Source organism: Lucilia sericata, unplaced genomic scaffold, assembly GCF_015586225.1.
Source record: "Lucilia sericata isolate MDLA Ls3-8-SP2 unplaced genomic scaffold, ASM1558622v1 Contig001443F_arrow, whole genome shotgun sequence".
NCBI lineage: Eukaryota > Metazoa > Arthropoda > Insecta > Diptera > Calliphoridae > Lucilia > Lucilia sericata.
The window spans coordinates 4,273-32,103 of NW_023995375.1; the positions used below are offsets into that span (position 1 = coordinate 4,273).

The 27,831-nt window shown below is 29.3% G+C and overlaps 1 protein-coding gene across 2 annotated transcripts; it reads left to right on the forward strand.

Annotated features, from left to right (window-relative positions):
• The first annotated feature begins 244 nt into the window (after positions 1-244).
• Positions 245-27,212, forward strand: LOC119611403 (segmentation protein cap'n'collar-like). Of its 2 annotated transcripts, XM_037966968.1 has the most exons (6): positions 245-274; positions 2,181-2,744; positions 14,821-15,240; positions 15,308-15,404; positions 24,598-25,805; positions 25,902-27,212. In XM_037966968.1, exons 1-6 carry the CDS (start codon positions 260-262, stop codon positions 26,322-26,324), a joined length of 2,727 nt encoding a protein of 908 aa, XP_037822896.1. In that variant the 5' UTR covers positions 245-259; the 3' UTR covers positions 26,325-27,212. The 2 variants fall into 2 exon arrangements, with proteins under 2 accessions (XP_037822896.1, XP_037822897.1); XM_037966969.1 differs by lacking the exons at positions 245-274; positions 2,181-2,744; positions 14,821-15,240; positions 15,308-15,404 and adding an exon at positions 17,966-18,562.
• The last annotated feature ends 619 nt before the right edge of the window (positions 27,213-27,831 follow it).

The window sequence follows — 27,831 nt, forward strand, 5'->3', positions numbered from 1 at the left end:
CTCTCTTCTCAACTCTTTTCCTCAATCTTTTGTTGTAACAAAGTCAAAATTATTTTCGTTTTAAGTATTATATTCTTTTCTAAGAAATTGTGTCGGTTTTGTTCAAAAAAGTATGCAGAAATTTTTTTGAATACTTTAAGAATTTATATTTTTGAAGATTTTATCTAAAAATGTTTTTTTTTTGTGATTTTCTAATTTTAGGTGAATACATTCGTTTGCCTTTAGACGATATACTTAACGACGTTATACAATTTGCTGAATGGCTGGTGAAGAGGTAAGATGAATGAAAAACCTTTGCAAAAAAAAAATCCAAAATTTAACATCTTTTCTATAGAAAACTTATCCAAGAATAAAACAATTTTTCCACAGAGAACTTGTCCAATAATCAGACAACTTTTCTACAGAAGTCTTGGACAGGAATCGAGCAACATTTCCATTGAAAACTTGTCTAAGAATCAGACAACTTTTCTATAGGAAACTTGTTCAAGGATTAAACAACTTTTCCATAGAAAACTAGTCCAAGTATCTGAAAACTTTTCTATAGGAAACATGTTTAAGAATCGATCTACATTTCTATAGAAAACTTGCCCAATAATCAGACGACTTTTCTGTAGAAACATGACCAAGAATAAAACAACTTTTCTATAGAAAACTTGTCCAAGAATTGAACCACTTTTCTATAGAAACTTGTCAAAGATTTCAACAACTTTTCTATAGAAAACTTGTGCACGAATTGAACCACTTTTCTATAGAAAACTTGTCAAAGAATTGAACCACTTTTCTATAGAAAACTTTTCCAAGAATTAAACCAGAATTGAACCAATTTTCTATAGAAAAGTTGTTCAATAATTGGACAAGTTTTCTATAGAAAAGTTGTTCAATAATTGGACAAGTTTTCTATAGAAAAGTTGTTCAATAATTGGACAAGTTTTCTATAGAAAACTGGTTCAATTCTTGTCCAAGAATCAGACATCTTTTCCATAGAAAACTTGTCCAAGAATTGAACAACTTTTCTATAGAAAACTTGTCCAAGAATTGAACAACTTTTCTATAGAAAACTTGTCCAAGAATTGAACAACTTTTCTATAGAAAACTTGTCCAAGAATTGAACAACTTTTCTATAGAAAACTTGTCCAAGAATTGAACAACTTTTCTATAGAAAACTTGTCCAAGAATTGAACAACTTTTCTATAAAAAACTTGTCCAAGAATTGAACCACTTTTCTATAGAAAACTTGTCAAAGATTTCAACAACTTTTCTATAGAAAACTTGTGCAAGAATTGAACCACTTTTCTATAGAAAACTTGTCAAAGAATTGAACCACTTTTCTATAGAAAACTTGTCTAAGAATTGAACCAATTTTCTATAGAAAACTTGTTCAATAATTGGACAAGTTTTCTATAGAAAACTGGTTCAATTCTTGTCCAAGAATCAAACATCTTTTCTATAGAAAACTTGTCCAAGAATTGAACAACTTTCTATAGAAAACTTGTCAAAGATTTCAACAACTTTTCTATAGAAAACTTGTGCATGAATTGAACCACTTTTCTATAGAAAACTTGTCAAAGATTTCAACAACTTTTCTATAGAAAACTTGTGCAAGAATTGAACCACTTTTCTATAGAAACTTGTCAAAGAATTGAACCACTTTTCTATAGAAAACTTGTCCAAGAATTGAACAACTTTTCTATAGAAAACTTGTCCAAGAATTGAACAACTTTTCTATAGAAAACTTGTCCAAGAATTGAACAACTTTTCTATAGAAAACTTGTCCAAGAATTGAACAACTTTTCTATAGAAAACTTGTCCAAGAATTGAACAACTTTTCTATAGAAAACTTGTCCAAGAATTGAGCTACTTTTCTATAGAAAACATGTCCAAGAATCAGACAACTTTTCTATGGAAAACTTGTCCAAGAATTGAACAACTTCTCCATAGAAAACATGTCCAAGAATCAGACAAATTTTCTATGGAAAACTTATCCAAGAATCAGACAACTTTTCTATAGAAAACATGTCCAAGAATCAGACAACTTTTTTATAGAAAACATGTCCAAGGATCAGACAACTTTTTTATAGAAAACATGTCCAAGAATCAGACAACTTTTCTATAGAAAACATGTCCTTTTCAATAGAAAACTTGTCCAAGAATTGAACAACTTAAAAAACTAATTTTCCTAGGAGGACGATACTGGTGCCAGTACCTCAAAAGCGGCTGCAGCCAATAACAACAACGGTAATCACTTGAAATCGGAAAAAGAAGAACAAGAAGATGAACAAAAATCTACTACACCAATAAAAACTGCTGCTGGTACAAGAAGTAAAACTGAAACTGACTTTGGTAAGGATTATAAAAGTGAAGGTGATTTAAAAGACGATCTAAATAGTGACGATAACAATAAGAGCAAAAACGGTACTGGAAAAGAAAACAAGGACAAAGCAGGCATCGACGAAGACGACGACGACAACGATAGCGATCTGCCACAATCAGAGATCGAAGTCAGTTCTTTGCCATCACCATTGTTTGATTTAGATGACGAAGCAAAAGAAGAACTAGCTGATTTAAGTATGATGTTACATTCGTCAGCTCCGTTTGCTCCGCATCATCATCATCATCCGCATGCACATCATGCACGTGCTGGCGGTGCTGTTGGTGGCGTGGGGGGTGTTCAAAACTATGGTGGTGTAAATAGTGCTTTTCATCGTCAACCAAGTTCGGGTGGTTTCCATCATGGACATCATCAGGTAAGATATTTTTATTATGATTTTTATTTATAAATACATTTTTTTTTAATTAATCTTTTTGTTGATGTTTGTAAGATGTGTGTAGATTTTGTCAAGTATCCTTCATTTTTATTTTACATGTCTCAAGTACTTTTTTGGTGAGACTTAAAATTGGAATTTTTCCAGAGATTTAAGTGAATTCAAGTTAAAATTTTAACATACATTCAGTAATTTGTTTAGTTTTATTTATAGAATATTGTGGTTTAAAAATTAAATTTAAAAATAATTATAGGAAATTTTATTTGCTATATAAATATTGTTTACTTAAAAATTCTCATAATTTATTTTCTTTACAACTTTATTATGACGTTATTCGGGGATTATATAAGTAAAAACTATTTATATAAAACTTGTGAATTTAATACAAAAAAATATATATAAAAATCATTAGTGTTAATACACACATTAATTGAATTACTTTCATTAAATATTTTACACCACCGAACTAACGAACTGCAAAAAAAAAGTATTAATTATTTTAAAACCCACAAAAAACCTTTCTTTCATTCACAAATATAAAAAGTTCCCCCTTTTTTTCAACACAAAATACAACAATGAGTGAAAAAAATCAAATCAGACATTCAAACGAACGAGCACATCACATCATCTTTTCATCCATCTATGAGAAGAAGGAATAAAAGCGTTAAATTGAATGAAATTAAAATCAACAAAAAGTAACAAACAAACTTGGCTTAAAAGATAAACTCTAGAGTTAAATATTATGGATTTTTTTACCTTCTTAACGAAGCTGCAACCAGAAAAAACGTCTAAATTGAGATTTAATTACAAGCGTCATAAAACATTCAAAATAAACAAACAACAACTACAGAACGAGGTACGGGGACAAATGGACAGACTCTCAGACAAATGGTCAATCAAGAGACATTATTATTACTGTTGTTGTCATATAAGTAGTTTATTATTATTTTTTTTTATTATTATTGTTGCAGTTGTAGATATTATTGAAAAGATTTACTTTAATGACAGAAAAAAAGGTTGGCTAAATGCAATTAATGCAAAATGCCACTGCAAAATATGTTTCGTACTAAGTACTACTGCTGTTGCTGGTACGTACCTTTACTTTTAAAAGTTTTTTATTAAGGGGTGACAGTTAAATTTAATTAATACAAACAATACACTCATACAATGTTTAATTAATAGTAAATTGCGAAATTAAATAGATTTAATAAAATTAAGTAAACAAAAATTAATAAATTAAATTCTATAGAAGACTCGCCAAAAAGACAAATAACTTTTCGATAGGAAACTTCACGTAAATACAGACAATTTTTCTATTGAAATATTGTCCAAAAGACGGACAGATTTTCTATAGAACACTTGCCCGGAAGAAAGACATTTTTACTATAGAAAACTTGACAGAAAGACAGACAACTTTTCCACAGAAAACATGTCTAAAAGACAGACAACTTCCCTATAGGAAACTTGTCCAAAAGACAAACAATTTTTATGTAGACAACTTGTCTAAAAGACAGATAACTTTTCTATAGAAAACTTGTCTAAAAGACAGATAACTTTTCTATAGAAAACTTATCTAAAAGACAGACAACTTTTCTATAGAAACCTTATCTAAAAGACAGACAACTTTTCTAGAAAACTTGTCTAAAAGACAGACAACTTTTCTATAGAAAACTTGTCTAAAAGACAGACAACTTTTCTGTAGAAAACTTGTCTAAAAGACAGACAACTTTTCTGTAGAAAACTTGTCTAAAAGACAGACAACTTTTCTATAGAAAACTTGTCTAAAAGACAGTCAACTTTTCTATAGAAAACTTGTCTAAAAGACAGACAACTTTTCTATAGAAAACTTGTCTAAAAGACAGACAACTTTTCTATTGAAAACTTGTCCTAAAAGCAGACAACTTTTCTATAGAAAACTTGTCTAAAAGACAGACAATTTTTATGTAGACAACTTGTCTAAAAGACGGGCTACTTTTCTATAGAAAACTTGTCTAAAAGACATAGAACTTTACTATAGAAAACTTGTCTAAAAGACAGACAACTTTTCTATAGAAAACTTGTCTAAAAGACAGACAACTTTTCTATAAAAAACCTGTCTAAAAGACAGACAACTTTTCTATAGAAAACTTGTCTAAAAGACAGACAACTTTTCTATAGAAACTTGTCTAAAAGACATACAACTTTTCTATAGAAAACTTGTCTAAAAGACAGACAACTTTTCTATAGAAACTTGTGTAAAAGACAGACAACTTTTCTATAGAAAACTTGTCTAAAAGACAGACAACTTTTCTATAGAAAACTTGTCTAAAAGACAGACAACTTTTCTGTAGAAAACTTGTCTAAAAGACAGACAACTTTTCTATAGAAAACTTGTCTAAAAGACAGACAACTTTTCTATAGAAAACTTGTCTAAAAGACAGACAATTTTCCCAAAGAAAACTTGTCAGACAAATAACGGCGGCAATTATTTGAACTCTTTTTTTTTTCTATTGATCCATTATTTCTAGAAACCAAAACTATTTGAAATTTGCCGATTTCTAACGGTAAATACAATTTAAAAGGATTAACTTAGACAAACACACACAAAAGAGATTTTTTTGCAAAATTCGGGATAAACAATCATTAAGGGAATTTTCTTTTTGCAAAAGGCAAAAACTAAAAACATTAATCACAAATCTTGATATTTACTTTCAAATAATGTGCGCTTACATGTTGGTATTCAAATGTACAACTTGCTTTGATCTGAGGCGACAATGAGAGAAAATCTCAACACAGCAAGTGAAAAATCAATTGCATTTTAGTGTTAATCCCTTCTTTGCATTAGAGTGAGTTATAACAGGGTGTGGAAAAAGTGTAATTTAAAAAATTCCTTATTGTTATAAACATTAAAAAAAACTCTGCTGTAATATTCACACAAAAATAACAGCTCATATGTGAAGACACCTATCTATCTATTACAAACACTAAATTTTTACACAGGTATACATACATACATTTCCACATTTATGCAAAATTCCTAGATCCTGTATAAAATTTTTATATCATGTTCCTTTCTCTTCTTCCTTTTGTGTGGTAATTACTTTGCTACTGTGACTTTATGACTGTGTGGTTTTACATTCTCACTCTTTTTTTTTTTGTTTTTGTAAATTCCATTGTAGCATTGCACCCAACATCGTGTGATCTATGTATGTTGCACTGCATGCGTTATTCGGGATATACCGCAACAAATCATTATGCGGCTTCATGACTTTGACAGGTACTTAATGACACCCCATTTACATGATATTTTTCGGTTTGACTTAAAGCCTGTATGTGTGTGCTTAAGCTGGACGAACAAAAAAATAAAACAATCAGCAGTAGCATTTAGTAACAATTAAACAAGAGATTTACTTACTTACATGTGTATGAACATTTATAGTCATTAAACATATTTTGTTGTTGTGTTTTTGTTACCCGACAATCTGTGACATTATTGTGCTGTGACAGCGATTTATAAATTTTATTCTGTAATCCGTTTGTCACCTGTTGATTGTGTGGTTTGTTGAATAATTTACTAAAAAGTCAAAAAATTATTAGTAAATATTGTTGTATGTTTAGAAACAAAATTTGTAATTCTTTTAGAGGTTGATGATCAATTTGTGATTGCTATATTTTACAAATTTCTTTTCAATAATTCTATGGAATCCAAACTTCATTTGCTAGAGCAAAGGGAACACTACGCACGTAACTTATCTGAAAGACTTTTCCAAAACATATCTGAAATGTAGAAATACTGAAAGACAGCCAAATTTTCTATAGAAAACTTGTCTAAAAGACAGACAACTTTTCTATAGAAAACTTGTCTAAAAGACAGACAACTTTTCTATAGAAAACATGTCTAAAAGACAGACAACTTTTCTCTAGAAAACTTGTCTAAAGACAGACAACTTTTCTATAGAAAACTTGTCTAAAAGACAGACAACTTTTCTATAGAAAACTTGTCTAAAAGACAGACAACTTTTCTATAGAAAACTTGTCTAAAAGACAGACAACTTTTCTATAGAAAACTTGTCTAAAAGACAGACAACTTTTCTATAGAAAACTTGTCTAAAAGACAGACAACTTTTCTATAGAAAACTTGTCTAAAAGACAGACAACTTTTCTATAGAAAACATGTCTAAAAGACAGACAACTTTTCTCTAGAAAACTTGTCTAAAAGACAGACAACTTTTCTATAGAAAACTTGTCTAAAAGACAGACAACTTTTCTATAGAAAACTTGTCTAAAAGACAGACAACTTTTCTATAGAAAACTTGTCTAAAAGACAGACAACTTTTCTATAGAAAACTTGTCTAAAAGACAGACAACTTTTCTATAGAAAACTTGTCTAAAAGACAGACAACTTTTCTATAGAAAACTTTTCTAAAAGACAGACAACTTTTCTATAGAAAACTTGTCTAAAAGACAGACAACTTTTCTATAGAAAACTTGTCTAAAAGACAGACAACTTTTCTATAGAAAACTTGTCTAAAAGACAGACAACTTTTCTATAGAAAACTTGTGTAAAAGACAGACAACTTTTGTATAGAAAACTTGTGTAAAAGACAGACAACTTTTCTATAGAAAACTTGTGTAAAAGACAGACAACTTTTCTATAGAAAACTTGTCTAAAAGACAGACAACTTTTCTATGGAAATCTTGTCTAAATGACAAACATCTTTTCTATAGAAAACTTGTCTTAAAGACTGACAACTTCTCTATAGAAAACTTGTCTAAAAGACATACAACTTTTTCTATAGAAACTTGTCTAAAAGACAGTCAACATTTCTATATCTTGTCTAAAAGACAGTCAACTTTTCTATAGAATACTTGTCTAAAAGACAGACGACTTTTCTATAGAATACTTGTCTAAAAGACAGACAACTTTTCTATAGAAAACTTGTCTAAAAGACAGACAACTTTTCTATAGAAAACTTGTCTAAAAGACTGACGACTTTTCTATAGAAAACTTATCTATAGAAAACTTGCCTAAAAGACAGACGACTTTTCTATAGAAAACTTATCTATAGAACACTTGTCTAAAAGACAGACAACTTTTCTATAGAAAACTTGTTTAAAAGACAGACAACTTTTCTATAGAAAACTTGCCTAGAAGACAAACAGCTCTTCTATGAAAAAACTTTTCTAAAAGACTGACAACTCTAAAAGACAGACAACTTTTCTATAAAAAACTTGTCTAAAAGACAGACAACTTTTCTATAGAAAACTTGTCTAAAAGACAGACAACTTTTCTCTAGAAAAATTGTCTAAAAGACTGACAAGTTCTCTACAGAAAACTTGCCTAAAAGACTGACAAGTTCTCTACAGAAAACTTGTCTAAAACGCAGACAACTTTTCTATTGAAAACTTGTTTGAAAGACTAACAACTTTTCTATTGAAAACATTTCTAAAAGACTGACAACTTCTTTATAGGAAACTCGTTTGAAACACAGACAACTTTTCTATAGAAAACTTAACCCCCTCCTGGCGTATGTACATTGTAGGTGTTTACATCTAAAATGTTTTTTTTTAATATAAATGTCAAGTGTAATTCAAGTTCAAGAATCTTAAAAGTTCCAACCCTCTTATTACATTTTGAAAATGTTCTAACTCTATAATTTAAATTCACATTGTTGTTATTATTCAATGAAAAGAAAATACACGCAAAAACATTGGAAAACATTGAAAATTTTAAAAAGGGCTAAAAATGTGTATAGAATTGAAATACTAAATACAATTTTCTATAAATGGAAAAAAATGTTTCATTTTGATGCTTTTAAAATATAGTAATTAAAAAGAATAGACAGTAGATACGATATTTACATGTTGCAGTTGGAGGAGGAGCGGTGAAATGGGAGATATGAAATAAAATATTTAATAAATAAGTAAAAATGTTTAAAGCGTCTGAGTCGAAGTTTAAACACCCTGCAATTTTCTTTATAATTCGAGCAAACTTTTTTAATCATCATGCCCTTATTTATCAGCACAAAATTATTGCCTACATTGTGATCGAATAGTTTGCTCTTGCGCAATAGACTTCATTTTTGTTAAAAATCAAACTTATAAATAGATCAATAAAATAACGTAACAATACAATGATTTGTTAATAAAATTTTGAAATGGGTGACAAAAATTCGTGTGAATGAGTTTAAACGAAACAAAAAATCTGTAACTAATACCGGTAGCAATAGTAATTTGTATTTCATAAATGAGTGAAACCAAAACATATACCAATACACACATAGATACTTTTTTTGGCTTAAATACTAATACATTGATATAAATATAAATCTTTTTTTGGTAAAAACAACAGCAACGATTTGTTTATTTATTTACTTTACACAATTCTTCAAAAAAAAAAATGTTTTACCTGTCTTAAAATAGGGACTCTAAAAATGAAGAAAAGAATCTTGAATCTTTACCTGTCGTCTACGAAATGTTTATTTACTTTAAAATACCAATACTAAGCCCAAAACATAAGAACAAGCTCAAGAAGTAGTCGAATGAATATGAAACAAATATCAATCATAAAACAAAACAATAGCAACAAGAACAACAAAAAATAATGAATAAAATATATGTGCAACAGCATCCACATACGTATGTATATCCATCCAGTCAGCCAAAAACATCTTGACCAAAATCTTATGAAAACACTTAACAACTACAAACACACACACACATCTATATACAATCTACCACTACTATAACACTTTAAGATCAATTGTTAAAATGTTGTTGTTGTGTATGGAGTAGAAAACATTTGCGTGTTTTAATCTTTTCATAAACACCAAAACATCCCATCAATCCATGTCGTCGTAGTCGTTTTAGTCCGTCGTCGTCTCCTCTCACAAACTCTAACTCTCATCATCAGACAAAATTGATTGAACGACACAGTGTTTAACAATTTGTCAGTCGTCTCGTTACGTCTCGTAAAGTGATGTTTTTAAATATTTCACTTCAAAATTTTTATTCTAAGTTGATCTTGGAAATTAACAAAAAAAAAAAACTAAATAAAAAAAATTGAAAATATTTACATAAAATAACCATCGTCGGATTTTTAAACTATTAAGACTAAAAGTGTAACGCAGAATAACAAATCTCTTAAAGAATTGAAAAAAATTATTAAATAAAAAATATTTATTTTCAAACATTGAATCTACATTCTAAACATTTCTGAAACTTTTAGTGTAATTTAAACTGTGATATTAAATAAATAATAATAATATTTAATTGAGGTACGTGAAAAATTAAAAAAAATATATATATTAAAAACTGCAAATAATAGAAAAATTCGCAAAAGAAATTTTTAAGAAAAAATATACAATTTTTAAAATGTTTTTGCTGTGATTTCTATAAAACCGATATCTGAAAAATTTAACTGGATTATAAACAAGTAAGAGTTCTATATTCGGCTGTGCATAAAGTTGAAAAATGAAAAAGTACCAGAAAGTGCACTTTTTTATTGAATTTCACCCAAACAGGATGCTGCGTACTTAATTCTATGTTTTTTAGGTTTAAGGCCTTATTCATAAACATTTATCAAAGGTTTATGGAACAAATTTTGCAAACTAAATTTTGATTCATAAACCTTTGATAAAAGTTTATGAATAAGACCCTTAACATTAATAAAGGTTCAAAAATTATCAGTTGAAGAACAAAAAAGTATCACAAAGTTTAGTCTTATAAATGTTTAATATATTAGGATCCTATATGTATGATTTTAGGTTACTATGTTCAAGAATACAGAAAATCAAAGAAGTACCATTTTAATGACGAAAAAGTACCAGAAACTTCCCTTTATAAATTTCCATTCAATCAATATACTGTGTGTTTATTTAATACTAGCATACCCCGGGTGCTTCGCTACCCTAACTTAAATTAAATACATACAAAATTTTGTTTACATTTATAAAAAAATTAAAATTAATTAAACATTTTTTTAATGTTTCAGTTTTATACGTTCAATATCACGTGATTAAATTCGCATTCAATAAGAAGCTGAATGCGAAAGTACTACTGAAAAAAGTACTATAAAATACCTCTAATAGATTAATATTTAATCAAATATTTAATGTTTCTGTGTTCAATATTATATACAAATCAAAAAATATAGTTTGATGAATGAATGAAAAGTACCAAAAGTCCCTTTCAGTAGATTCTCATTCACTAAGGTCCTTACATTTTAAATTTTATTTTCAATATCTATGTTCAATTTTGTAAAAATATCAAAAAGTACCATCGGAAAAACGAAAAAGTACAAAAATCTCTCAATAAATTCTCATTTAATAAGGACAGTGTGTTCCGGCTAACCATTATAAAGAATCTAAAAGGTACCATTTGAAGAATAGAAAAGTACCAAATAGTTACCACTTACAGAATATTATTTAGTCAAGACCATGTATGTTAAAATAATGTTCCTAGGTTGAATATACAGAGTATCATTTGAAGAATGAAAAAGTACCAAAAGTGGAATAAATTCTACCTTAGTGGAAAGTACTAAAAAAAATAGTACAATTTTTCCCCTTTTCGCTTAGAAATATACTTTTTTGAGAATTAAGATTACAAAATGTTCCGTACTTATGTAAAACTATATATCACAGATAAAACTCAAACGATTCAAATCTGCATTCATTTGTTCCAGAAAAATAGTGCTTTTAAAAAGTACCAAACAATTTACTCGAATTTGGTCCTATATAGATCTTAGTACTCGAATTCCAAAATAATATACCAACAGCTTATTTTGTGTGAGTTAATAAAGTACTTTTTAAAATTTTATAAAAATTGGCCGAATGAGTTTGAATAAAATTAAATTTCCCGTTTTTCCCCTTTTTGGTACTTTTTTCCGCAGTGAAATAGCAAAAATTTTATTACAATAAATATTACAGAGTTAGTCCGTAATTTAATAGGAATAATTCAATAAACCGAAAAAGTTTTCTTAATGTGCTAAAAAAAGTACCATACCACCCAAAAAGGACTGAATATTAAAAAAGTACGAAACAGGTGTCTCATAATTTTGGGAGATGTATCCAAAATATTTATAAAAATTTTATTATGTTAATTAGTTCAAAAGTTATAAAGGGCCAAAAAATGTACCAAAATCACAATTGTTACACATTTTTACCCCTTAAAAGTACGAATTTCAGAAAAGTACCAGACACCCATCTGCTCATTTTAAGAGTAGATACAGGTCATTTAAAATTTTTCTTGTATCACTAATATTGTGTAAGATAATTAAGAAAACCTGTTTTACCCGTTTTTTCCACTTTTTACCCATAAATGTACAAATTTTCAAAAATCCCTCCTTAGTGGATCTAGATAACCAAAAACACATCTACTGTCAAAATTTCATGATTCTAGGTTTAGCCGTTTGGGCTGTGCGATGATGAATCAGTCAGTCAGTAACGCTACTCTTTTATATATATAGATTGCATTTCGAGGTTCAGAATTATAAAAGATTAAAAAAGTACCAAAAAATTTACTTCTATAGACCAGTTGAAGCATAAGAAGTACCAAAAAAATCATTCCTATAGACGAGTTGAAGAACACAAAGTATCAAAAACTTCACTCTTGCAGATTTAAATTCCATCTGGCTTCTGGATTCAATATTGCAGAAAAACCAAAAAGGGCCAATTGAAAAAAGAAAAAGTACCAAATATATTTTTCTACAGATTTCCATTCACTCAAGGCTCCGAATGTTGAAAAATGGTCCTTGGTACCAGAGTTTCAAAGAACACCCTATTAGCATATTTAATTTTACAAATTTTAAAATTTTTTCTCACTCACAATTTTCCATCTTTGATTTTGGCAATAACAACACACAGCTTCAAACGTTCCCTGCAAAATTACTGGAGTATATGATCAGTTTAGTAATCCCATATTATGCAGGCATGTTTATTTTTTTAAAACTAAATGGTCCATAGCCTGCATAACATAGGATCACGTTGCGGATCATGTACTTCATAATTTTAGCAAGGGAGTACCCAGCAGTTCGGTCGGACAGTCCCGAACTACCTATTTAGCCTAACGCTTAGGGTTACTCCTAGCCACCGACTGTCCAGGTGACTAGCTATTTTAACATGTGTTTGTCCTACGAGGAAGTCAATTGTCGCTCCATAGATTACGAAGAGAGAGAGAGACAAAAAGCTTAAGTTAGTTTTTTAAGTGTCCCCTCTCTCGCTTACAAAGGGGACACATAACGATTATCTTCACCCTCGTTTACAAAGATGAAAGACGAATTAAAGCCAACCAGTTGGTTAGACGTTAGTGGAAATCATTTTTTAATTTTTTCGGATGCATTGAATCTTTTTCGAACTGCTGGGTAGTTTAGGGATTACCCTGATGTAATGCGTGGATTGATTACGTGGTTCTCACCTAGGACATGGGAATTTTAATTGGATTATGTTTTGTTCCATATATTTGGATTAGTTTTGGACCAGTCCTAGTCTTTTGAGGAGTACTCTTTACATAAGTGTACGGAGTAGTTTTTCTAATTCTCAAAAGCTTGTCTGATAGAAATAATGAAGATTTAGATCTCGGCAGATATATGGGGTCTTATGAAAACCCCTTTTCTGCAAAACCAAAAACTATAAAAAAGGCTTTTAATTAAGTTTATGCCGAAGTTAACTTCGAAAAGGTGTAGTTGTTAAAACAGACCAAAAGATATTAAAACGAATATCGATTCCATAACCGAATTGGTTTCTATTCCGGATTCTCATTTCCACAAAACTAAAAACTTTAAAAAGCTTTTGATCAAGTTTATGTCGAAGCAAATTTCGAAAATGTATAGTAGACTAAAACGGAACAAAATTAAACTATTACTTATTAAAACGAATATCGATTTCGTTCACGAATATAAGTTTCTATTCGGTTTTGGCCAGAAAACAAAAAATTCGTTCAAATGATTTTTTTAGTAACAGTAGTAACATATTTTTTTTTTTTTTAATTGAAAAAAACCCTAAAATAAACATTTACAATTCCCACCAAACAAATTTGTTGCTACAGACAAATACACTAACCTCAGTTGACCCTCTTTTTATGCAAAATCAAACATTTACTTAAAATTAACCAAAAAAAAAACTACCAAAAAAAAGATAAATACTTCAAAAAACCAACGAAATATATAAAAACATATCAATTGAAACGTTTTAAACAACAATTCAAAAAAAAAAAGCTGTCGATCATATCGACACGATTTTTTCATTTCAAACATATTTCTTCCTCTGAGACCGGCACCTTCAGTAAGCCAAATAAATACCAATGAAATGCATTTACAACACTACCAAAAACCCGGCTTAAACACTCTACACTAATATTTAAACAGTCACTTGGAGCCAGTTGGCTTGAAAGGTAGAAAAAAAAACTTCCAACACCAAGCTGTGAGCACTTGTCAATATTGTATGAAGGAATGGAATTTATTTCAATTTAATTTCGATCGATCTTTTCGTTTGCTAACAACGCAGAAACTAAAAAAAAAACTGTAGTTGAGTTGTTGTCTGTTTTTGAAATATTTATTTATGAATAATAAAAGAATTAAAAACCACGTTTAAAACATCGTCAAAATTTGATGCATTGTTCACGTTTTCTTCTTGTGGGTAATGGATGTTGTACTTGTCTTGATTTCATTTTTTTTTTTAGCCATAAACTCTCACAGTTTGTTTAAAATTAAAAGATGATCTCTGCAGAAGAAAATAAATTTACAAATAAATGTTACGCATGCGCACGTTTTAAGATTTGATTTTTTGTTGTGGTGTGTTTTCTTTTGTGAAAAAATCAGGGATTTTATTTGAATTCTGTTTTAAATTTTATTGTTTTTATTACACACAATATGATTGATTACTTATTTATTGATTTCAAAAGTTATGTTTTTTTTACTTTTCTGGTTTGTTGGCAGCGGTTTCAATAAACAAAATTAATCACCCACACGTTGTACAAACATCAACAGTTTGTTTTGTAGAAAAAAATTACAACAAAATTTTTTTTTTTTTTAAATCTTAATAAAACATGTATTTTTTTTCTCTCCCCAATTTGTGCACTTCAGGGTCGTATGCCCTCTCTTAGTCGTGCCGTCTCCATGGAACATCGTTTTCAAGATATAGCCAGTCTTTTCAATCCCATGGGTGTTGTAGGTGGTGTCTCCGAAATGTCTCCTTATCCCCACTATCCCTCACATCCTTATTCCTATCAAAGTGGACCACAACATGCTCAATATCCTCCACCACCACCACATCCCCATCATCATCATCACGCCATGTTACATCCCAATGCCTCTTTGGGTGATTTGTGTTCGTCACAGCCTCATTATGGTCATAATTTGGGTTCTGCCGTTTCGTCTAGCATGCATTTGACTAATTCCTCTCACGAATCTGATGTTTCGGGTGTGGGCGCCGGTGCTGTGGGTGGTTCTGCTGCTGCAAATATTGGAGCTTATAAAATGGAACATGATATGATGTATTATTCGGTAAGTGATTTGTGAATTGTATTTTGTTTGGTTGAGTTTTTAACTTGATTTATTACCTTCTTCTTAGAACGCTTCTTCGGATATGAATCACACTACCGATGGTTTTATCAATTCAATTTTAAATGATGAAGATTTACATTTGATGGATATGAATGTTAACGACAGTAAGTACAAGAAATTTCAAAGATTTTTAAACAAATTTCAAATTCAATTAAGTCATTACTAAATGGCCCTATGATCCTATCAGGATCGAAATAAATTAATCATAAGTCATTACTAGACTCTTTATAGGTAATGTAGTAGTCATTGAAAAGTAAGTTCTTGAGCAAATACTAGTCATTACCGTGTTTTTGCTGGGTGTTTTTCTAAGGGATTGACTTGCGTAGAATTTCTACACCATAAAATTACGAGATGTCGTGTCCAAAAATTTTGGTCCATATCTATGACTTTATAGAAGCGCGAAAACACCTTTAATTATAAAATAAAGTCCAATCTACTGACTTTAAAATAAAAGTTTAACCTGCTGTATATCTTCTTCTTCTCTATCTTCTTCTTAAGTTTAAAACTGCTATAAATTAAAAAAATAAAATATGTATTTATGATTGTTAAAAGATGGAGGAAAGAATATATAAGAGAGATCAAAACTTTATTTCAAAGTCGAGAGATTGAACTTTCAGATGATATAAAAGATATCACGCTATTGTAACGTGGTCAAAAACGGGTTTATTTTACGAACAATTATTAATACACTTTATTTCAGATTAGGATACGGGGCTGCTCAATTATTTAGAAAAGTTTTTTGTTATAAGGTCTTACGCCAATAAGATTTGAGGCCAATTTCTTGGATTTTCTAATTCTGGAACATATTTTTTGAAAATATTTCAAAAATGTTCATGAGTTTTAGAACACTTTTTATAGCATGAAAGTATACACTTCTGTTCCTGCAAAAATGAATGAAGTAAATGATCTATTAAAGTAATCCCAAAACTATTCCCCTGTAAACATGATTGGAGAACATGATCCGTTAAGTAGTCTAATGTAATGCAGGCATGGATAATGTTAATTGTTTTGATAACAACATGGTCCATAGCCTGCATAACATAGGACCATGTTGCGTATTATGTACTCCTATCATTTTAACAAGGGAGTAATCTGATGTAACAAGGGAGTAATCTGATGTAACAAGGGAGTAATCTGATGTAATGGGATTAATCTGATGTCATGCATAGATGGATTACTTGGTCCTAACATAGAACATCACAATGTTAACTGGGGTGTGACTTTTTGTTCATATATTTGGATTAGTCTTGGACCAGTTCTAGTCTTTTGAGAAGTACTCTTTATATGTGTGTGGGGAGTAGTCTCCATTTTTGCAGGAGTATTATTTACGTATGGAAAATCAAATGATATTCAATATTTTTTGTGTTTACACTATTGGTATAAGACAATAACAAAGTAGAATGGTAACAACTGTTTCTTTTCTTTTTTGTATATGTTTACATTAAAATACATCCCTGATCTAATCTTGCTTTTAAAATTTTTCATTTGTAATATATCGAAATTTTCGAAGGATCGGTCACAGGTCATAATTATGAATACCTATAATTTGAACAAACAAACGGCTTTATTTTGTTTCCAATATTAAAGTGTTTTTACTTTTTTGAAAATTAAAAATGGCTACATAATACATATTTAAAACTGAAATCTGATTTTAATAAAAGTTTGTGGGAATATGTGGATTCAAACCACCATTTTTTTTTTTTAATGTTATTCATAATTCAGACCATTGACACTAACTGAAATTATGTATAGAAAGACATTGCACTATGGGTCAATGAGTAAAACGTATAACAGTGTATAAGTATATGTTGACAGCTTATGAATAGCGTAAACATTATAACAGATTTATTATCGATGCAAAATAATGCACTATAGCTCGAAAAGAACTAATGATAGGCAAAAATAGTGTTCAACTAAAATGTAAGAAATTTAATTATCAACATAAATGTAGTAGAGTCTGAAGTCATAGAATTTACAACAAGTGAAATATTTATAAAAAACTGATTTTTGTAACCTTTGACCCCCAATATCTTGCTTAGTATACATGGAATTAATGGTAACTTTCAGCCCCTTAATAACGACCACCAAGACGAGGACATGTATTATTTTTGACTTACTTCCCAGAGCTATAATTATAAAATTTTCAAAATTATAGTATTATAAAAAAACCGTTAAATTTGTATTTAAAAATTTAGGCGGGAACTAACTGTTTCTGTTCTTTAATATTCAAATGAACTTTGAACGTCTAAAAAGTAACAAAATTGAAAACAGAATTGTTTTTAGTATGTACTCTATACAACATTTACCTAATGGGCATGAAAAGAACGTGATTAAGAACAAATAAAAAAGTGAATTTCTGTTGAAATAAAAAATAAGATAAAAGACGACAAAATAAACTCAAACGATAAGAAAATTTGCAAAACAATTGAGAGAAATAAACAAGGTTGCTTAATTATGATGACAAATGAGTAAAAGCTTTTTCAAAACGTTACACACTCAAGAATAATTCTTAAAAAACTACAACAATAAATTAAAAAATAAACAACAGGTTGAGAATGAAGAGTAAACAACAACGACAGAAAAATTATGTATGAAGTAAAAAAAAGCTTTTTGGCTAAAATATTTATTTTTCAATAATTTGTTAATATTTTTTGAGTGAAAAAAAACAGCCCATAGCGACAACACTAATACAATCTCCCGCTAAAATACACTCAACAAAAAGAAATAATAAAATAAAGAAAAATAAAGAACAACAAGGCGACGAGAAAAGTTAAACACGATTTGTGTATACCGTCATCATTATCATAATTTTAGCTAAATAGACTAGACTGGACTGTGACTACGTGCTGCTGTTAAGCAAAAAAAATAATACAAATAAGATCGCAGCACCCACAATAACAACAACAACAAAATTATACTCAAAATACCGCAATATTTTTTTGAATTAATAAAGTTTAGAAATAAACAAGTGCCAATGTACTTGATATAAGAAAATAACAACAAAAAAATGTCAGCAAAAGAAATTAAACAAATTTAAATAATCATTAAATATAAATAATTTGGCATGTGAGAGTTGATTTTTCTACGTATAAAATAATTAAAAGATAAGAAATTAAAAATAAAGAAAAACAACAACATTAATATATTCAGTGATTTATTTTCGTAATTGAGAATTTGCCTTGAAACACATAAAAAAGCGTACAAAAACAATACAAAATACAAAGTAGAATAGAAAACGAAACAAATAAAAAAAAATCAACAGGTGAGCTTTGATATTTTCTACAATTGTTGTTGTTTTTAGCTTTTGTTTGTATGAATTAAGTAAGAGAGCAAACTGTTGCAGTTATTATTATTTTTTTTTTGCTTCATTAATTAAATTTACGCCAAAAATTTAATTTTTACGAGAGAGCAAAAATTGAATTACACATTTTAAGTGAAATATGAAAGAAATTTGTTATCTTGGAACAAAATAAAAATGGGATAAAAATGTTAAAATCAAAATAATACATTTGAAAACTGAACCTTCATAAATTTTATTTTAATGTTTAACATTTAAAATAATTAGTTAAAAATAAATAACATTTAAAAAAAAAGCCGGCAAAAAGTAAACAAAAATATATATGGCAACAAGAAAAACAAATATAAACAAATAAATTAATAATTTAATTTCACTTAATACTGCAAACTTATAATTAATATTAGAAAAGCTGGTAAATTGAGTAATCAATCATTGAAATTTGGATTTTTGTAACAAAATAATAAAAACTTAATCACATTGTTACAAATAAAATAATAAAAACAAACATTGTTTTCTAATGTGTCATCATCAGACTAGTGTTTATAAACCGGTTAACCGGTTAACCGAAGAACCGGTTTTTATTGCATATTTCGGTTTTTCGCAAACCGGTTTTTTAAAACATTGGTTTTCGGTTAACCGGGTTATCCGGTTTTTAAGTCTCGGTTAACCGATTTCAAAAAAATCTAATTTTTAGTACAAAATTGTATGTTTTCTTTGATTTTTTATTGTGATTTTTAAAAATTTTGGATAGTTGAGATTGTTAAACAAATGTTAGGAAATGTTAAACATATACTATGCATATAAAATGGAGATTTACAATTTCAGACAATCAGGAAATTAGTAAAAAGTTGGCATTTAAACCAATAAAAAATTAAGTATTTAAACAAATTCCAACCATTATATGAAGAAATTTGTTACTTATTAAGACGAATAAATAACTTTGATTATAAAATGCACTTCCTTGTTTACTGCGTGAGTATAATAAAAATCGAGAAGTTTGTCAAACGTTCTCAAAACGAATTTTATTTATCAAAACATAAGGGTAATTGTCGCTGTCCGAGAATTTATGCTGCTGGGGTTTTTCACAAACTGTAATGGCTCTTAGGTTGATTATCAGGAAGTAAGTAATGACACCTGTCAATATTCCTAAGTGTCATTCACAGTAATTTGAACAACAACAGGCGTAGCGAGCGGAGGGTGGTCACAATTAAAGCAGTGGTGAGAATCCATGTGAAAGCGGACAGCAGTCGGATTTACCATCTCCGATTTTAATGAAACTTACCACACATATAAAATATATAATATGTTCCACATATCATTGACTTTTTGAATGGAATCTCATTCCAATGTAAAAATATAGCGATTTGAAAATTGAAAAATATGTTAAAATTTCCTAAAAGTACATACACATAATTGCCCATAACTCTGAAACTACTTAAAGTCCAACATAATTTTTGATTTCATATTAAAGCCAAAGATATTGTCTTTAAAATCGTGTAAACAGAATATTTCACTTCCAAAAGGTTAAAGGTCAATTTTCATAGTGTATAATTCAATGTCAAATAGGTCAGACAGCCCCGTGTTAAACATGATAAAAATACATGGTATGAGGATACCTAAACTCTCTTCTATATTCTAGTGAAAACTTTTCGATGGAGGCTCGTGTAGTTCAGGAGTTATTAACCAAAACGTAATTTAAAACCAGTTTTTTATACAAAATTGTATGAAAAATTAAACAAACAGAAAAAATACACATTAGAATCAATTTCAATTTATATGGTAAATTACATTGTATCTCATAAACCACTGGTCCGATTTAAATGAAATGTGCAAGAAAATTATGAAGGACGATCAGGCCTTACTGGAGGTATCCTTTGTCATCACAATATTAAAATAAAAGGTGGAAAACAGCGTTTAAGAAGTCATCGACTTCAAAAATTATTTTAAAGCTTCTATCATCTATAAATGAGATCAAATCTAACTGATCATAAACTTTTCGTAATCTATACAATACAGTAAAGCTAGATCCATATTGCAATACTAATTAAATTTAAGGGTTTAAGAGATATAATTTAAATAAAGTAGTAGACAAAAGTTAAACAATTAAACTAAAATAATTTTTCAATTTTACTTATAACTTAGTACTACCATTAAGTTTTATAATACCCGTATTGTCTACTATAAGAAAAATTCAACTTCAGCCAAATCGGTCCTTATTTGCAGATTTGTGAAGCTTTAATATTTTTTTATAGACGAAGTACTCTCATTTAACACCACATACCTCACCTTGTATTTTAACAGGGCGGTAACAAGGTACATTTTCAGTAAGGTTAAATCGTTCTTAATAATTTTCTTGTACATTTTATTTAAATTGGTCCTGCAGTTTAAGAGATACATAGCATTTTCCATATAAATTGAATTGATTCCACTTTGTATTTTTTTCTGTTTGTTTAATTTTTCATACGATTTTGTATAAAAAAAACTTGCTTTAAATTACGTTTTGGTTAATAACTCCTGAACTACACGAGTCTCCATCGAAAAAATTTCACTAAAATATAGAAGAGAGTATAGGTATCCTCATACCATGTCCTATTATAATTTTTAATATGGGGCTGTCTGATATATTTGGCATCGAACAATACACTATAAAAATTGACCCTTAACCTTTTGGGAGTAAAATATTTTATTTGCACGATTTTAAAGACAATATCTTTGGCTTTATAACGAAATCAAAAATTATCCTGTACTTAAAGGAATTTCAAAGTTATGGGCAATTATATGTATATACTTTTAGACAATTTTAACATATTTTTAAATTTTCAAAGCGCGATATTTTTGGTCTGGAATGGGATTCCGACCAAACGTCATTGATTTAAAGAACACTTTCAAACCATAATATGTGTGGGAAATTTCATTAAAATCGGAGATGGTAAATCCGAAAATTGCTGTTTTCTGTCCGTTTTGATATGGATTCACCCAGTGGCTCAATGTCTATGTCGAGACAGTCGTCGTCTACTTCCGTTCCCAATGAATCGTCGCGAGCCTGAACACTATTTATACTAGTGTTGGACATACAATCTTTTATTGATATAGATGCATTATATATTCAAAGGTCAATTTATTCCTCCTATGGCAACTTCCATATACCTGACGAATCAATAATAACTTCAGATCTGTATAAGTTTGCTTTCTTATGATATATTAATGTACATATTTATACTAAAAAGTGCAAATATCTTATTAAGTAATTCATAATATTTCGCAAAATGAAATCTTTCAACTAAATATTATAATATTTTAAAGATTTCCAAACATTTTGGTTAACCGGTTTAACCGGTTTTTTTGTACTCGGTTAACCGACAAACCGGTTTTTTAGAAATGGTCAATTTTCGGTTAACCGAAAAACCGGTTTTTCCAAAAGTCGGTTTTTTATAAACACTACATCAGACCCATCATTCCCCTCTCAAGCCCACCACCGCCGAACAACAAACATTCTAATATTTATTTCTTTATTTTTCATTAGCTGATCATCACATTTATTCGAAACGATCTTGTGTTGTTTAATTTTTTTTCTTTTAATTTTTTTTTTTATTATTTGTTTTCTTTTCGCTACACATCATACACATTTTTTGCTATTATTCATCCATAAATGTATATCTACTACGTAAGTACGTATTCATTGAGTTTGAATTCTTTTAGTAACAAACAAATTAAACCCACTCTCTCTCTCTGTTTATGACAACCAGGCATGGAAAATTGAAATTTTTAAATGGTACTATTCTATGACAAATTGAGTTCTTTTTAGTTTTTAAAGTACTAAACTAAATTGACTATAGACTAAAATATAGACTAGACTATATATTAGACTGCAAACTAGACTATATACATTCTAGGCTACATACCGGATTATAGACTAGATTATAAACTAGACTAGGGAATAGACTAGATTGTATATTTGGCTATGTACTAGACTTTAAACTATACTATAAAATAGATTATAGACTAGAGTATAAACTAGACTATAATCTATATTATAGACTAGACTATAGACTAGATTCAAGACTAGCCTAAAGACAACATTATAGACTAGACCATATACTAGAATATATACTAGACTATAAACAAGACTATAGGCTAGACTATAGACTAAACTATCAACTAAACTACAGACTGGTCTATTGACTACTAGTTAAACTACTTATCAAAAATTTATATAATAAGAAAAAGTACCGAATATCTCGAGAAGGTACCGTAATATTTTTCGATATCAAAAAGCACTAAAGTATACAATTTTCCATGCCTGATCACAACTATATTGAGTAATAATAATTTTATTTCATTAAAACAGTACAATAGTAACAACAACAAACGAAACTGAATTTTTAATTTGATAAAAACCGTATTCCAACGTGTTGAATTGTTATACAGTAGTGTTAATAAAAGTAGTACTATTTGGAACTCATCAATATTTTTATATTTTCAAAAAAAATCTTATCATTCTCAAGATTAACTCGATTAGAACAACCGAAATCTCATTTAATTGGGGAGAAATTTTACCAAAAAAAAAATAAAAACAAGTAAAATACCCCTTCTTATTGAAAAGTTGGTCAAAAATAGATTTATAATACGAAAAAATTAGTAAAAAAAAACTCACTTATGTATGTATGTTGAGATTAAAAACATTTTTAACAATTTAAGATTGTTAACAGATATTTATATACATATGTAGGTATATTATTTTATAAAATTTTCTTTACTCCCTATAATTTTACACTTAACTGTTGTTACTCATATGTATTTCGCATACATTATTTGTTGTCAATGTATTTTTTGTTTTCTTTTTTTATTCATTTTGCGCTGTTTACTATTTTTAAAATGCTGAGTCATTCTTTTTGTTCTTATTTTTGCACAAAATACTCAATTCATTTCTTTGCTGCTTTTTTAACATTTTATCGAATCGAATAAAAGTGAATTTGAAATACATATCTTTAAACATAATATCAACAAGTTGTTGGTTGGTAAGATAGAGAATATTAAGCATAACAAGTTGTTAATTTAGTTTAAAATAAAAATTTAAATACAACATTTTTAATTTAAATTAATCTAATTAATATAAAGTATTAATCCTCTTTAAGAGGTTCGTTATATTTTAATTAGAAATCATTTTGACAAAGAATATCGAGTGTCAAATTAGAATATTATTAAACTTATTAACTTAAAGTGATATTGAATGTCATAATTTAGCAAGTAGAACTGTTACAGTTTATGACATTGTATATTGAGCCACGCCTTTTAAAAGTAGGCGTTTAAAATTTAATATTACAGTTAGATTAATTTATAATGCAATTTTTCTCAACTGCCAAGTCATCACAGATAGTGTTTAATTTAAACAGAAATCAAATGCCCTTGTTGTTGGAATCTTTGAAAAAATTGATAATTTCACTACAATTTTGTTTTTTTCAGAAGTCATGCTGAAACGCAAAATATAAAATTTCCCCAAGTCATTCGAGAACATAAATGAGTTGACAAAAACTTTCGAAAGTACCCTGTATGTGTAGGGGAAATTTTATTCTTTGCTAAAATAAAGATAAGAGAATATATTTTCAACATTTATAAAAAAAAAATTTGCACATAAATAAACATTTAAGAATTCTGTAGATGTTTTTTTGTAGGCATTTAGTTTAATTAAGAAGTATTTTAATTTAAAAAAGTATTAAAATCTCGGCAAAATATATGCTATTTTCTAAAACCAACTGAAAATATTGCTGAATCAGCTTAAACTAGAAAAATCTTCCTATTGCAAAAGAAAAAGCATTTTATATGTTTATTACTTAAATTATGACCACAATTATTGTAAATTGTGAGTAATTTAAAATGAAAAAAAAAAGAAAACACTAAATAATAAACAATTATTATCAACAAACAAAAAAGATTTGTAATAAATTTTTCATAGAATAATAATAGCAATAATTAATTAAATTTTGTTTTTAATTTTTAAGGTTTCTGCCGTATGGTTGATGTCAACAACAGCACCAGCAACAATTCATCGGTTTTGGGCATTTCCAGCGGCCATGCCAATGCAGCTACTGGCTCAGCTAACGGTTCGAGCAGTGGCATTTCCATGAGTGGCACAAATGTAGGCGCCGCTGGTGGTGCCGCCGGCATGACTAGCGATTTAATGAATAGTGCCGGTGCTCAAGGTGGCACCGATCGTTTAGATGCCTCTAGTGATAGTGCCGTCAGTTCGATGGGATCAGAGCGTGTACCCTCCTTGTCGGATGGCGAATGGGGTGAGGGTAGTGATTCGGCACAGGACTATCATCAGGGCAAATATGGTGGTCCCTATGATTACAGCTATAACAACTCTACTAGCAATAATCGTTTAAATGATGGCACTCGTCAACCTCCTGTAGCCCAGAAGAAACATCATATGTTTGGCAAGCGTTTCCTTAATGAACAGCCTGCTGTTAATGCGGCAAATGGTGCCAATCCTGCTGCCACTGGCGTCAATGGTGTGCTAAATGGTCCTGCTCATTCGATTAAATATGAATATGAACCTTATCCTCCGGTAGCTGGTCTACATGAAAATATGGACAATGGCCTGCAGGGTGGTGCCATGGGTGGTCCCACTCTAACCAAGGAACATCATACCTATGGCGGTGCCTACTCGCTCGACTTCTCGGTACGCACTCCCCGTACAGCCCATGAAATTGTCCAACATAACCACACGTACACCCTGCCTCAGGGCTCGGGATCACTACCACGCCCTCAGCAACGTGATAAGAAAACGTCTACATCATCCTCGTCTACCAAATCGTCCAAGTCTGCTCATAATAGTAGCGGCAGTGGCGGTGAGGAAGATAACTATTTGACACGCGATGAAAAACGGGCACGCGCCATGAACATTCCCATACCGGTGACAGATATTATTAATCTACCCATGGATGAGTTCAATGAACGTTTATCGAAATACGATTTGAGTGAGAATCAATTGTCATTGATACGTGATATACGTCGTCGTGGCAAGAATAAGGTGGCCGCTCAAAATTGTCGTAAACGTAAATTGGATCAGATTTTATCGCTTGAAGATGAGGTGAAACAGGTGCGTCGCCGTAAGGAAGATTTGCAGGCACAACGTGACCGTTTGTTTAATGAACGCAAAAGGGTGTCAAATAAGTTTGGTGCTTTGCATAGACACATTTTCCAAGTAAGTTGTGTTTCCAATAAGATTTTATATTGTTAAAAAACAATAACTGTTTACTTATAAAATTATTAACAAATACCATTTTTTATACTATTTTAGTACTTACGCGATCCGGAAGGCAATCCTTGCTCACCATCCGAATACAGTTTACAGCAAGCTGCCGATGGCTCAATTTATCTGCTGCCGCGCGATGCTGCCAATAAAAATGACACCTCTACTGGTGTGCTACAGCACGGCAGCACCGCAAATGGCAGCTCTCAACCAACACACCATCAGCAAATGTCACAAACACATACAAATGCCCATGTAGCCGGTGGTCACCATCATCCTCATCTGCAGCAGCAAGCTACCACTGCTGCTACTGCGGCTGCTGCATCTCTGGCTCACAGTCATGTGCAGCCACATCATCATCACCATCAACAGACACAGCAGCGTCTGCATCAGCCCGGACAAACCACGCATCCGCATCCACAAACACAGCATAATGGTGGTGGTGGAGCGGCGCATCAACAAAAGGATTGAAATCTATTGTGGCAACACTATGCAGCGCATTGGTTTCAAATTCATCATCATCAACATCGTCGTCATCATCAACAGAAACAGCAGCAACAAACCTCTAGTACTCATGGTATAGTACATTCTAATCATTATTATCACCATCATCATCCTCAAACTTCTTGTCACAATCTTCATTATCATCAATCTCCTTCTTCCCATTATTATCAACATCCTGGGCATTACGAGTCTACTTACTGTTGAACATTTGTATTCAGGGGTTTTATATCTTTATTATTTTCTTTCTTATATTTTAATAGTTTTTTTATTTTTATTATTATTTGTTAATTGTTAAATTAAGGCCGTATAAAGTGTGGGTTATGAGAAAAAAACTGATAAAACAAACAAAAAAAGAAAATTTTAAGATATTTTGCACAACAAAAATTTTAGAAAAGTTAATTTTTTTATAAATAGAATTTTAAATATTTTTAACTTCTTAGCTACAGCTTAATTTTATAACTTTGGTTTCAAATGTGATTTTTTTTTAAGTATAAAATAATTCAAAATTTTCCTTTTAATTATTTTTATTGTATTTCAAAAATTTTTTTTGGAAATAGAAAAAAAAGTAGATTGTTAATTAAAATTGGCATTTTTTAAAGAACATTTATATAACAAAATCTACACCACAACAACAAACAATTTTATGAATTTGTGATAAATTTTCAAATTTTAAAGAATGAATTTTTTCTTTTTTTTTCAAAATAAAAACCAAACTATAAAAAAAACAATTACAGCAGCACAATATTACATATGTACTTCTAAAATATTAATTTGTTTCCCCTTTTTAAACTAACACTCCCTCTCTAAAGTATCATCTCTCTCTCTTAACACTAGTGAAGTTATTTAAAAAAAAAATTAACTATTATTTAGTTTATATAATACAAGGAAATTATAAAAATATTTTAAAACTTCTAACAAATCGTAACAAATAAAAAATAATAATGTAATTATGGTTCCACTTAAGTTAAACAAAAAACTGTTAATAATATTTATACACCTAACAACAACATACACGTTTTATTAAATTATTAAAAAAAAATAAATAAAAAATGTACAATTTAGTAACTAAATATTAATTAAAATAACTGCTTGTTGTAAAAGCTTGTTTTCCTTGTTTAAAATATTGCTAATTTTTTTTCTTTTGTTTGTAAATTTTCTTTTTTTATTAATAATAGTTTTTTCATTTATTTAATTTATTTAAATTAAATATTCTTTTTATTTACCTTGTATACATATAAAAAATAATTATTAATTAGTATAACTAGTTTTGCTTGTAAAATGTTTAAGGCTTTTTTTTGGAAAAAAAACAGAAAATTAAGAGAAAAAATACAATAATGTTTAAGCATTTACTTTTATATATATAATTAAAAGAGAAAAAAATTAAAAAAATACACTTAAGTATATGTATTTACTATATAAAACAAACTATCATATTATAATAATAATAATAATGAAATATTCTCAACAAATAATA

Bases quoted from the DNA above. Each gene is read 5' to 3' on its own strand.
- LOC119611403 (XM_037966968.1), top strand. The intron at 2,745-14,820 runs GTAAGATATTTT...TGTGCACTTCAG, and splicing joins TCCATCATGGACATCATCAG to GGTCGTATGCCCTCTCTTAG. The intron at 25,806-25,901 runs GTAAGTTGTGTT...ATACTATTTTAG, and splicing joins TGCATAGACACATTTTCCAA to TACTTACGCGATCCGGAAGG.